The sequence below is a fragment of the Camelus ferus genome, chromosome 5 (genome assembly GCF_009834535.1).
Source record: "Camelus ferus isolate YT-003-E chromosome 5, BCGSAC_Cfer_1.0, whole genome shotgun sequence".
Lineage (NCBI taxonomy): Eukaryota > Metazoa > Chordata > Mammalia > Artiodactyla > Camelidae > Camelus > Camelus ferus.
In genome coordinates, this window is record NC_045700.1 from 35,945,241 (window position 1) to 35,959,738 (window position 14,498).

A 14,498-nucleotide genomic window follows, 5' to 3' on the forward strand; every position below is an offset into this window, starting at 1 on the left:
CGCTTCTCAGAATCTTTAATATTTGTGACAAGCCCAACCCTCCCTTCCACTTTGTCTGCAAACGGACTTAAGTTTTCCTAATCACTAGATTCCACTAATCTGTGCTCTTCTCATTCTTAACCTCTCTCTATAAATCTGGCATTGCTGATTGCCTCTTCCTTATAAAACCCATGTTCATCCTTAAGCTCCAGGTCATGGAACTATTTTGATGCTGTTCTTAACTATATTTTAAAATAATAACTACTGTTTGCTCTATTGAATTTTCTTTTCTAAATGTAAGCATTCCTAAATATTTTGTCCAACTATGTCTTTTTTCTCTTTATGCTTTATTATTCAGTCATTTCATGTGCTTCCAACTGTTTTAACTATCACTTCTATGCACATCAATTCTAAGCTAGGATTTTAACTCCTTGAAGAACAAAAACTGAATCTCATTCATACTGGTATCCCCAATATTTAGCATAATCTGAAACACAATAGGTGCTTAATAAGTGCTTAATACAACACCACTGTTGTATTTTTGATCACATTATTTCTTCTACTTCAAACTCTCCATGTTTATATAACATGCTCAATGACTTCTTTTGCCTTTTATAATCCTAACTATCCTTTCATAATCATCTAAAAATATATTGCCAAGAAGTATTCATGAATCTCTCAGGCAGATATGTTTTGGGTCTCCTTTGAACACTCATGATAATTCACAATCTGTCTTTTATCATACCATTACTAGGGGATAAGGTTATGAAGGAAAGAGTCATTTCTTAATCATTTTTACTCTCTGCAAAACACTGCATAAAACAAACTGTTAGCAGTTGCAGGGACAATACTTCATAATACCTTCTGTGGATAACTCTAAAATGGTAGTTTTCAATTCTTTGTTTCTCTCTTCTTTTAAAAAGCTATAATAACCAGGAGTCATTCTTTAAATGGTAAAAATACTTCTCACTTTTTTTCTTTGCTCCAATTATAAAAAGCATTCACAATGTTAAGCTCTTTGGGCAATTAGAAGCTGATTTAATAACATCTATGTTGTGGCTTTAATTTTCTTATACAGCAGGGGGTGCTGTTTAGATTACACCCTTGGTTCCATTGCCAGGACAATACCCTTAGCCGCCTCCAACTGTCTTGAAACTACAAGCTACTGTTCACAATGAGATTTTTGCTCATTGATTGGAGAACTCTATAACTACACTGAAAACAAAGCATATTCTGTATTAACAAAAAATCAGAGTATCTTCTTACAGGAAATAAAATACAACAAGACAAACTGGCTCTATTAAATTTATGACAACCAAATTAAATTATTTGGATGTTAGAATGCTCTAGCTTTGGAGAAATAACTTTTTTCTACATTACTACACCTAATATTAGGAAATCCTCCTAAATAAAAACCTGTCATAATTAAAATTCTTAAATTTTGCTCAGAGAAAACATTTGCAAACTGATAAATTACATCATAAAATGAAAATAGTTTTAGAAGACCATAATTATTCTTTTTTACAGATACTAAATTTCAAGGATAGTTTCAATATTATGAAGACAACTTTTTTTTAGTTTCCATTTTAATTGAAGTAACAATGTACATGTACTGCATAATAAAAAATAATATATGTCCATAAAGCCTGAATTTTCAACTTACATTATATTAAATTGAATACTTTTTAGCAGAGCTTTTCAAGTTCTACTAGCCGATCTATATATAAATGATTAAAAGCAGTTACACAAAATGCCAGTGTCTCAGCTGCAAGGCATGATAACTGCAAGCATCTTTATTAATATTAATGAACTTCATGCAAAAATACAATAAGGGTTTTTACCCCAAAAGAACAAAATAATAAAAATACTATACTAATGTCTTGAACCTAAGCTACCAATGGACAAAATCTTCTATCAATCAGGAAAAGTCTAGATAGCAAGTTAAAATGATTACAAGAAATATGTATAAAAAGAAATAAGTATGCTAAAGCATCTAATCTTTTATAAAAAATCAAGGAGACTGCTTATAATGATAGAATTCCATATACAACTGTTTTTTGTGTGCTAAAAATGTCTTTAACCTTTCATTGCTATACTAACTGGTTGCAACATGTCTTCAAACTCTTTATCTCTAGTTCTTTAAACTGTTAGCACATTTTACAGCACTGCAAACTCAGTCTCTAGTATACAACCTGCAAAGTACGGCTAATCATCAAAAATGGTAACACATTCAAATATAGGTTATATGAGTACTTTAAAACTAGCAATAACTCATGAGTGTAATAAAGCAAAATTACTGTAAATTAAAGAAATGCTCAAATTACTGGCCCACATACTAAAATTCTTAAATATATTAATGTTTAAATATTCTGACACTCAAAATGTACAAATTCTATAAACTTGAACTTCGATTAAAGAATAAACAGAGAATTCTATAGTTAATGGTGACAGAATATTTCTCCCCAATAATCTTCATTTCATTCCTTTATTCTTATAACTTTTTCAGCTAGTTAACTTTTACATTTTAAAATTTAAAAAGCATAGTATAGAAATAAAGTCTTTATTTTTATTTTTAAGTATTTATTTTGAGATTATTTTAGAAGAGTTGCAAAAACAGTACAGAATTCCAACCTCCCCTTATGTCACATCTTATGTGACAAAAAAAAACAATATTCAAAGCCAAGAAATTAACCCTGATTAATTAACTAAACTACAGAATTTATTCAGATCTCATCAGTTTTTCCACTAATGTCCTTTTTCTATGCTAAGATCCAATCCAGGATCCCACATTGCATTTAGTTGCTGTGTCTCCTTAATTTTCTCTAATTTGTGACAGTTCCTCAGTCTTGTCTTTCATGACCTTGATACATTAAAGAGCACTGATCAGGTAGTTTGTAGAATGTCTCTCAGCGTGGGTTTGTCTGATGCTTTCTCATGATTAGAAGAGGTTATATACACTATTGGGAAGAGTAACCAATGTGTCCTTCTCAGTGCAACTTCTCTGGGGTCCATGATGTTGCTATGTGGTACTGGTGATGTTAACTTTGATCATTTGGTTAAGTTGGTATCTGCCAGGATTCTATATAAAGTTACTATTTTCCTTTCAAACAGTCTTTTTATTAGAAAACAAATCATTAAAAGTCTAGGTAGCCTTGGGAAGAAAAGCTGCTACTCTATGTAACACTGAATATGTGAACAAGTTTTTGATTCAGTTCAGCAAATGATGTATCAATTCTCAGGCAAAAGACTATTCTTGAAAGACAGGAGCTGTTCCTCTTTTACAAAAAAGCATTTTTGTTAGATCTAATAAAAGGATTTAGAGTTCATAGATTTAAATGCTAAAAATGCACTATATTTTATACATACCTCTACATTCAAACATAGAGGTACATCATTTTAGTAATGAAATAGAAAAAGGTAACTGTAAAAACAATCTCATTCTAAAATCTTATTTTACTTATGTTTCAAAAAATAAAAAGGCTTAGTTATCCCATAATGAATAAAAATTATTAAAATCAGCTTTGAAAAACACATATCTTTCATTACTACACAAACTTGTTGCAGCATGTCTTTAAGCTCTTGTTTCTAGTTCTTTAAACTATAAGCATATTTTACAGCGTTGCAAAGTCAGCCTCTAGTATACAACCTGCAAAGTATAGCTAATCATCAAAAATGGTAGCACATTCAAATAAAGGTCATATATCAATTTGCTGGGGCTACCATAACAAAGTATGATAAAATTGGGTGGCTTGGAACAACAGAAATGTATTGTCTCACAGTTTTGAAGGCTCCAAGTCTGAAATCAAGTTGTGAGCAGGGCCATGCTCCCTCTGAAGGTGCAAAGGGATGATCTGTTCCACGTTTCTCTCCTATCTTTTGGTAACCTTGGGTGTTTTCCCCATGTCTTCACATGGGCTTCTCTCTATACACATCTCTGTGTCTAAAATATCCTTTTATAAGGATACATCGTTTTGTTTTAGAGCCCACTCTAATAACTGCATTTTAATTTGATTACTTCTGTAAGGACCCTATTTCCAAATAGGTCACATTCTGAGGTACTGAGGGGATTAGGACTCCAACATGTCTTTTTTGGGAGGAAGAAACAATTTTATCCATAACCCTGAGTTTATTTTTAAGAGTCCTTAATTGATTTGAAGGCATTACCTTTCTTTAGTAATTTACTGCTAAAATTCTAAAGTAAAACTACAAAGTTCTATTCATAAAATTTAGATAAGATAATATTTTAAAAATATCTGGTGCCTTGTGATCAAGCCCTTCATTAAATAAACTCACTGGGAGGGAAAAAAAAACTAGATAGTTGAACATTCCAGGACCTTTATTTATGACTAATAGATTTCTACAATATAGACAACTCAACTAAAAAAGAAAACTGTTATAATAATTCATACTATAATATAAATACTCAAAGAAATTGAAATCAAACTTTGACATTATCTCCCAAAACAGGCCTGTCTCATTCTCTTGACGATTCTCTGCTGACTGCAAACGTTAACTTCTATCTTTTAAATTAGAAGTTCTGATTAATAACTTTGGACTTTCAGGATTTAATTTATTCAGTGCCTCTTCAGTAAGGTTAACTGATCTTCTAAGATTCCTTACTCTGTAGCTTATAATGCCCATCTCCAACTAAAATCTGCATCAACATTTGGTATTATTAGAGAAAAGCATAATACAGCCTAGAAAACTTATTAGAGTAAATTTATCATCTAATTTTCAAGTCCCATTCCTGCAAGTTCATCTCTCCTTTTCTTTCTTTCTTCAACAATTGTTTCTTAAGCATATATTTTGTGCCAGGCACTGACTGGATACATACTGAGGAAAGAAAACAGATATGATTCCTGCCTTTTAAATGTAGAAGAGACAAATAAGTAAAACACCACCACATGTATAATTATAAATTGTGAAGAACACTATGGAGGAAATTATTAGGTGCAAAATTAGATAACAGTAGAGAAATTACCTAGACATTATGAACAGAGATTTCTCTAATTAATGTCTCAGGACATTTAACCTGAGACAAAGCATGAGAAACAATCAGTCTTATGCAGATCTTCTAAGACAGAAAGAAAATATATCTGAGATCCTGAGTTGAGATTAGATCACGGAAGGTGTATCAGTTAGGTTGAAAAGTACAAACACCCAACTCAAAATGGCTGAGTGAAAAGGTAAATGTATTGGCTCACAAAACATAAAAGCCTTTAAAAAGGCTCATTTTAGATAAAGTGACTGAGTTTACTAAGGGCCTAATTTTTCTTTCCTCTCTTGGTTCTACTTCCTCAGACGGTCCCTTCCTTTCAGGTTTGTGGGACAAAAGTGTATCATCCTCCCTTACTAGTTCCAATAAAAATCCCCAAGTGGAATCTCTGTCTCTGATTAGTCTGACTTGCATCATGTGCCTTTCTTAACCAATCACTTAACCATCACCGTGTGGGAAATATGATATTTAGAGTATTAGATGAAAAAAAAAATTTGGTGTGGGGATCAACTTCAGGTAATGGTGTAGTAGTAGTGAAGTGGTCATCCATAGAAAATAATTACAAAAACTTGATTTAAAATAACAACAAAACTAAAGACACTGGGAAGCATCTGAAAGCAGAGAAAAGCCAGGGGCAAGTTTAATCTGGAAATGGCAATAAGAGGGGGTAAGAAGTGAGACTTTGTGGCTTTCCGGTCTGATAATGCTGTCTAAACCTCACAGCTTATAAAGATGAAACAACAGGCTTATCAACTAAAGGTGCCAGGGGTCAGACTCCAGGGCTAAGAAAACATCAGGAAATTAGGAAACTTAAAGGGGAAATCTTGGCAGTGATCAAGCCACAGGAAAAATGAGACCCAAATTCAGAGCTTAAACTTTCTGAGTGCCTAGCTGTAAGTATACTGTGCATGATTCGGGGAGGACTCCAAGAGCATCACAACAATATAGCTGGCAGAGAACATAGAGAAAAACAGAGCTATACACAGCAGATCTGTTGAGTTTGATGTATTTCTTAACTGAGTGCATACTTTAACTATGATTAGCTTAGGCAGCAGAAAGCCTAAAGTGTCAGAGAACAGAGTCCAAAGCTGGCAGAGCAGCTGGAAATCAGGGGGTAATGTTAGAACAAGGAAACCACAGAGAGAAAGAGACTCATCTCTGCCAGGTACTTGGCTGACCCAGCAATTTTCACAGGCACAGCGGAGACCCACAGGGGAATAGTCTAAAAAAAGCAGCAGTGGGAAGTGAAAAAACAGAGCACAGATTATCATGCTTATATTTTTTGGACCACAGTAAAGCTAAAATGTAATCAATTAAAAAAGCTGAATGTTAAATTACTGACTTTTAAACAAGTTATTAGTCAAAGAAGAATTCACAAAAGAAAACAGAAATATTTTTACTAGAATTATAATGAAGTTAAAACATATCAAAATTTGTGGGATGCAGCTATAGTAGTAATTTAAAGGGAAATTTATAGCATTAAATGCATATATAAGAAAAAGAAAAAGGTCCAACATAAATGATCTAAGCTTTCCCTTTAAAAAATAAGGAGAACAGAAGATGAAATCACACCCATGGAAAACCAGAAGGAAATAATAAATGACAGAAATCAATGAAACAGAATATTGGAAAAAAGTCAATGAAATCAAAAGCTAGTTTATCAAAAAGATTAATAAAACTTATAAAGCTCTAGTCAAAAGGAAAAAGAGAAAAGGCATAAATTACTATTATTAGTAATGAAAGAGAAGTTATCACTATAAATCCTACAGACATTCAACGGATAAGGTACTATTTGGAGCAACATTGTATCCATAAATTTAATGACTTCGATGAAATAGGAATTCTTTGAAAAACATCAACTACCAAAACTCACTCACAAAGAAAAAAAGATAACTTAAATAGTTTTATATTTCTATTTTAAAGTTGAATTCACGATTTAATATCTTCCAAACAACAACACTTAAAAAAACTACAACCACCACCTTCCCAGCCCCAAAGACTTTGTAGTGGAGTCTACCAAACTTTTAGAGAAGAAATATCAATTTGACACAAACTCTTTCCTTAAAAAAGGTTTTCAAGAAGGAAGGACTGGTCGACTGTGTCAGTTCTTCAGAGAGGCTGAGTGAGATGAGGATAGAAAAGTGACATTGGTGTGGGTTGAGATAGACATGAAAGACAAGGAAAAGGACAAAGCACATGCAGCTCCCTATTTTGAGAAGTTTGGTTATAAAGGGAGGGGGAAAAAAAGGTAACATCCAGAAAAGTGTTTGGGGTGAAAAAAGGAAGGGCTTTTGGTATGTATTATTTAAGATGGGGGATACTAAGAGCATGCTTTTATACTAATGGACATGATCCAATAAATAGAGAAAAATTAATGATACGGTATAAAAGGAATGGAGTCCTTGCAAAGTCTTTTATAATCTTGAAAAAGGAAATGATAGGTATTTGCTATTGTGAAGTTAAGAGCCATATCATTTTGAGTAAGGCACTTATTCTATTTGGTTTAATTTATATTATTATATACAATAGTATATCAAAAGAGATTTCTGGTAAGTATACATGAGCTATGAGATACACTAATGAAGTTTTTTTTTTTTTTTCGGAAGAAAAGAACCATGGAAATTGGAATAAGGCTCATGGATAGATATTACAAGTGTATTATAATACAAAGGTGGGGAGATTTGGCAGGAGGCTAACACCAGATGAGCTCAAATGGATAGATAAATGGCTCATTTAACATTTGTTCCAACCTCATTTTAGTATACCTTCCTGTGGCGCAGAAGCTGGGAAGCTGAAAAGTACATATACCAGTCTCTCTTGCATCCCGGATTCTGGATATAATTTAGATTCTGCCAGTCAGATGTATTTGGCACTGATGGATTAACTGAGTGAAGCTGGCAGACTGGTAGCACATGAAGTGTCCTTTTTGCTGGTGTAGATCTAGAAGGCAGCACAGAACAGCCCTGGAGACAGTTATGTCAGTGGTTCCTGATCACTCGGATTGTAGCTGAGGTGGTATGATCCACAGAGCCATCAGTTAGAACAGTGGTGTCCTGACTGAACTGAAGGTACTTTCCTCAAGCAGGTCAATTCAACAGTAATGCTCTGAAATCATTCATGGGGGCCAGGGGCCAGCTCCTCAAAAATTTTATAAGTTTTATAATACTAATTCCTTGTATTAAATCTTTCTGCTTAAAACAGCATTAGTGGTTTATGTTATCTCCAGTGTGAACTCACTGATACATCAACCAACAACCCTACCTGGTGATAGTTCCAAAGCCAAAAAGTCAATTCAGTCTGTCACGACTGGCCTGATATCTGATAACCACACACTTTTCAAAGTAATATTAAATGAGAGGTAAGTGAAGTCTTCAAAATATAGATGGATGCATAACCTTGGAGGTAGAGGAGAATTTCTCAGAAAAGTAAAAAACATAACCATAAATAAAAATACTGATAAATCAGACTACATTAAAATTGGAAGTTCTATTCAAAAGACAATATAGAATTAAAAAGACATATAATGTGTAAAAGCTATCTCCCACAAAAATAACTGAAAAAAGGACCAGTATCCAAAATATAAAAAGAACTCACAAATCTGTAAGAAAAATATTACAACTCAGTAGAAACATGCACCAAAACTGTAAACAATCACTTCAAAAAAAAGGAAACCCAAAAGACTACAAACTTATTAAAAGGCAACTTAATGGACACTATTTCATATTCATCATTGACAAAAATCAAAAAGTCTGACAATGACAAGTGTCAACACAGATGATAAGCATCAGGAATTATACAGCTGATAAGAAAATAAATTGGTACTACTGGTAAAGCTGAAGATATCTTCAGAAATGTATGCATTAAGACCCATGTATAATGATGGTAATAACATATTTTGTAATTGGCAAAAGTTGGAAACAACTCAAATATTTATCAGGAGTAGTGTGGCTATATATATACATGGATACATATTCCATTCAAATGTCACACGCAAAAGGATAAACAGGCCTTTTACCCTTTAAAATGTATTATTCCTCCACATTTTTCATTACATCACCCTTTTCCCAGTTATCCAGATCACATTGGGCTTCTCTCTCTCTAAACATCACTTTGTCCAAATTCAATCATTATAACCCATAAGAATCTACTCGTAAAATATCTCTGGAACCTTGTTTCTTTCTTCATCTCCAGTAACTCCTTAATTTTGGCCCTTATCATTTCTTACCCAGATAAATATAAGAACCTTCTAAAGATCTTTGCCTCTAGTTCCATCCTCATTGCAAACTGATGCTCTATATGCTGCTAGAGCTATAATTTTCAAAGCATGAAAACCTTTTCACTTGATCAAGTATGAATAAAAATAATGGTTCAAATTTACTAGGCACTTACTATATGTCAGGCATTATCTCATTTATCCTTATAAAATGAGTATTATTATATTTATTTTTTAAATGAGGCAGCCAAAGCTCAGAAAGGGGTAATTGACCCAAATTCACATAGCTAATAAGTGGACACGCCAAGATTCAATTTCAGGGCCTTTCAATTATGAAGTTCTTGCTTTTAATCAATACATCATTCTGTCTACACTCCTAAGCACATGGCACATGAAGTTCTAAATGATCTGACCTTAGCCTACTCCCCAGCTTGACCTTCTGTCCCTCAGTTCCACTTAGCCATAGCAGACACTGAGTATCCAGTATCTGGATAGTTTTCTCCTTATTCCTTACTAACAACCTCTATTTTCTTTAGGATGGCAATATGCTTAGCTACAAACTGGCCTTCCTTGAAGCTGAGAGTACCATTTATATAGTTATGACAAAGGAGATGTAAGTGGAAATCTCTGGATTGGGTTTCTGGGAAAGCTCTTATTTAAAAGGGGCCAAAATAAGCTAGCATATAACTTTTGTCCTCTTCCACTCCACCTTCTTCCTGGAAAACAGTGCTGTAAGTGGATCAGCCTGTAACAGCCATAAGATACACACATGAGCATGAAAGTCCCATACCTTAGAAAGACAGGGTATAAAAATTAGGAGCCTAGGTCCATGATGACATTAACCACCTCAGGACTGCCTGTCTATGGACTGGTGTGTTTATCTGCCATGTGTTCCTATTCACAGTTAATCACTGTCATAACTGACACATACCCTAAGTTGAGGCCTTACTGACCAACATGCAATTTCCTCAATATACCATGATTTGGCACACTTCTGCAGAGTTAGGTCTACAATTAAGATAAATATATAAATCAGTCTCTAACTTTAAAAGGAAAGTAGACATACTCCAGCTGTAACCAGAGAAGCTTTAAACAGTTCATCAGTTTTATACATTCAGGATTTTTACAAGCATTAGTTTGAAGGGTTCTACCTGAAAAAATGGATTGAAAACCTCTGCTCTATGGCACAGTTTAACTATCACTGAAATTTCTCAAAGTTCTACATTTGTATTAGGTCAAATGACCACAAATCTCAAACAAATCTCTGTAAAGTTTAACTGAGAAACTATGCTTAAATACTATTCTTTAAACTTTTACTCAGAGACAATATGTGAAATGATGTCTGAAAATCTGCATATATATATATATATAGAGAGAGAGAGAGAGAGAGTGCATCATGTGGCCTTTTATACAAAGGTTCTGGTGGTATATTCCCCACACCACTCAGGGCCAGAAAAAGTTTTCCCTGAGGAACTGATATGTTTACTGGCAGTAGTATGTGAGCCATGTAACCCATTATGTTTTCTTTTTATTCTTAGCAGCTAATTAAGTTCTTTGTTCAATATCCATGGCTTTCTTCAGCTAATACTTTTATACTTTTTAAAGCCTATCTTTTGATATTTTAGTTAATTGTTTTGTTTATTGTGCCAATATATTTATTGAAAGCTGTCCCAAATTTATTTAGTAGGCAAGTTATTTTTTAAAAATTATACTTTAAAGGTAAAAGAACTATAACTATCCTGATAAGACCAAGACTTATTATATATAGATAGCCTTAGATTAATCAATCTATATTGCAGTGTTATTTTCCATCCAAGTTACTGTAATAAACTTAAAGGTGTGTTGTAAGAGGCAATCCTCCAAGATCCCTGTATGCCGTTGCTGGATATGCCAAGAATGCAAGGCCTTGACCACTCTCTAAAACTGGGCCATTTCTCACAACAGTATTTGCAGGGCGCAACCCTGATAGATGAGGTGACATTTCCTTCCAGGCAAAGAGTGGTTTTACTTTCACTTATAAAAGCAGCCAGATGCCTAAGCTCAGTACTCTTTGGCTGTAACACAAACTCACTATATGTATAAGATCCCACTGGGCCCCTCTGTGTTGCCCCATGGGACTTGGGAGACATGGGGAGCCAATGCCAACATGATGCTTATGCTATTTGCTATGCCATAGTAAGAAAATCTCTGACCCAGGAGTCTCATGCCTTCTGCCAGCATTATGATAGTAACAGGCTAACTTGTAGGTAGGTATAATCCCAGACCCTGACAAGGTGTTGACTCAAAATAAATTAACTGATCATTCAACGTTCGAAAGCAGGTTGGAATTAAATCCTTTGTAACTCAGAGGAATTCCTATAGATAAATCATTAATGAAGAGGACAGAAAAAGGCCAATTAAAATACCTGCTTAAAACAACAGAATGTCCTCAAAGGGGCCATTAAAGAATTGTCGAGGTTTTGACATTTTAAAGATGAAATTTCTGTTTTATTGTCTCTATACATTAAAAGACATTGAGGAGATTCAAATTGTTTAAGATAAAAAAGCCAGGTCCTTCATCACTGTATCATTTCACTTTTAAAAGAAGAGAAATCAGACAATGAATGGGCCAAAAACAATGAATCAAATTTCATTCAGTGTAAGTGTCTACACATAAAAACTCTACAACCTTTTTTACTGGCAAATAAATATAAAAACTAATTACTTTTTAGATTAGGAAATTTCTTATGATATTTAGCAACAAAGCATACCCCACCCATCTGCAACTCCCAAATACCACTAACCAAAAATAGTGCCCAACATCTGACTAATCAGAATCGTAAGCAATTCAAATGCCATTTGCAATTTTAACTCTGAAAACTAAGTGAGAAATAGGTGACAGTAAAGTATCCAGAAAATTCAAGGCTCTGTACACAAGGATTGAAACCTTCAACATAAAAAAGGACATTTCTGTAGAAACACTATATATTTTAAAGACCAATTCAGAAGTAAATACAAAATGAGAAAGCAGTTTGGGAGAACACAATGAAAGGAGCTAACAACAAAGGAAAGGATAAGAGTTATAAAAAGCATGAAAGAATAATTACAACAGTACAGCTGTGTGCAGTCATTTAGACAAAGTAACTTAAGGTAAAATGCCAACTGTGGCATCACTATTTTTCAACACAGCATATCATCAAAGGCATTCATCATTTTATATATAGCCATCATCTTGTGCACAAGGGAAGTGCGGATGAAGTTGTTAAATGACTTAACCAAGATTGTACAGGGTGCAGGAGAAAAGAGATTTTATTTACTTTCTAAAAAATGTAATGCTATTTTTTTTAGTTATTTTGTAATCGTAAAGAAAATGTTAGAAAATTGTTTTGATAAAATAATGACAAAACGACATCCTTCTTGTCATTCCATTGATTAGAAGAAATCAAAATAATTCAACAAATACATATTTAACAATTTGCTAGGGAATTTTGCTAGCAGACATTCCATATTTATGCATCTTATTTACCCACAATTATAAAACTAACTTTGGAAAAGTGAAATATCATTTAGTTTTAATGCTTACACATATGAAATAATCTATAAGATAAAATATATTTAATATTAAAAATCTTCCTAGTGATAAAGGAATGAGTTAATCAAGTTTAGGTTTAAAAAAAAAAAAAGATGTATTCTACCAAATAAACAATTCAATCTGGGCAAAAAGTGATGGGGGGGTAATTAAAAATATCTTCTACATAAAACCAAAATTGAGGATATTTTCACTTCTGAAATAAAGTTTGTGAACTAGGGTAGTTGGGATTTCACAAAGGTCATTTCAAATACTGGAAGCAAATTTAAGGCAAAGGGTCCATGGCATTGGGACCTAATCTTACTACTGAGGATTCCTTTGTATTTCTTTACTCCCTCATGGGCCTACTGTTTTAAAACATTTTGCATGTATTAATTTATTAATTAAAATGGTCAATGTAAGACATGAAAATGAAACTCTCAAAGAGAGCTTGTTATAAGCCTGAAAAACATGGAATAGCCAGTGCTATCCCAGTGAGCTGATAAAATCCAGAAAATGCAGACACCAAATGTTTAACTTAGCCATTGTTCAACAGTTCAACGGAGATAATGAGAACATTTTATTCAGAGCTCAGTAAAACACTATGAATGCAAATCAGTAAAAGGATGGTATTCTAAAACTGAGTTAGTAAAAGGTATTCACCACATGGGTTGATTGTAGAGCTAAGTGAAGCAGCTCCAGTGGAAAGGCCGCCTTTTGAAACTGATGAAGCCACAGAAGGTATAGAAGATGGAGTTGGTGTAGTAGAGGAGGCTGTTGAGGATGGTAACCGTTCTCCAGACTCCATATCTACGAGAGGGAAAAAAATGTTAATTTTCAGTATTAAATGGTGGTATCATGCAAAAGAATTAAACATATTTAAAATAAGTCAGGCTTTTAGAAATACTTTTTAAAAATATGAAATAAGTTTAGAGATACATGTTCTTCAGAAAGATAAAATATGGAATAAATAAAAGCAATATAATGAGAAATATCAATTTATGAAATAAGTTTTTGTTAAGTATACCAAATCTTCTAATAGATTTACAGTTTCCTTATATAAAAAAATTAATAGTCATTTGAATATAATAATTTACACAAATGTATGTTGTCACAACCTTTTACCATACATATTAACTTCTTTTTCTTCTTAAATCACCTCATATCACGTACATGATAATACCCATATTATCTTAATGAATCAAGAAAACACTACCATATCTGAGTGGACTGTAAACCTGTCTTCTAAATCCAGATAACAATATACTTGTAGTTCTTAAGCATCCAAGAATCTGACCTGGTAATCCTCAATACAGTGAATCTTCACTCAAAAGACACATATATTTTAGAGTTTTTTTTACTAGAGTCAAGTTTGAACTATGGCTTCAAAATGGCCTTAGTATGGTCCATTTATAATAACCACTCCAAGCATCTTAATAAATTTGCATAACTATTTGGGTACAACCTTATATTGGTCTTACTATAATAGTTAAAAATTAAAATCTAGAATAGAAATTATATTAAAAATTTAAAATACTAAAAATCTAGAATAGTAATGGATGAAGGAGGTCAAAAGGTACAAACTTTCAGTTACAAAGCAAATAAGTCATGGGATGTAATGTACAGCATGATAAATATTGTTAATAATACTTTATTGTACACTTGAAAGTTGCTAAGAGACTAGATCTTAAAAGTTTTCATCACAGGAAAATAATGTGTTAACTGTGTGGAAATGGATATTAACTGGACTTACTATGGTGTTC

The 14,498-nt window shown here is 33.2% G+C and overlaps 1 protein-coding gene across 24 annotated transcripts in view; it reads right to left on the reverse strand.

The window, feature by feature from the left end:
• The window catches only part of BAZ2B (bromodomain adjacent to zinc finger domain 2B), a 290,588-nt gene that overhangs the window by 110,677 nt on the left and 165,413 nt on the right, over positions 1–14,498 (reverse strand). For all 24 annotated transcript variants that reach the window (XM_032479524.1, XM_032479525.1, XM_032479527.1 and 21 more), the window contains one exon: positions 13,399–13,545. In XM_032479524.1, coding sequence (XP_032335415.1) covers positions 13,399–13,543 — 145 coding nt within the window. In that variant the 5' untranslated portion in view covers positions 13,544–13,545. The remainder of the gene's footprint in view (positions 1–13,398; positions 13,546–14,498) is intronic.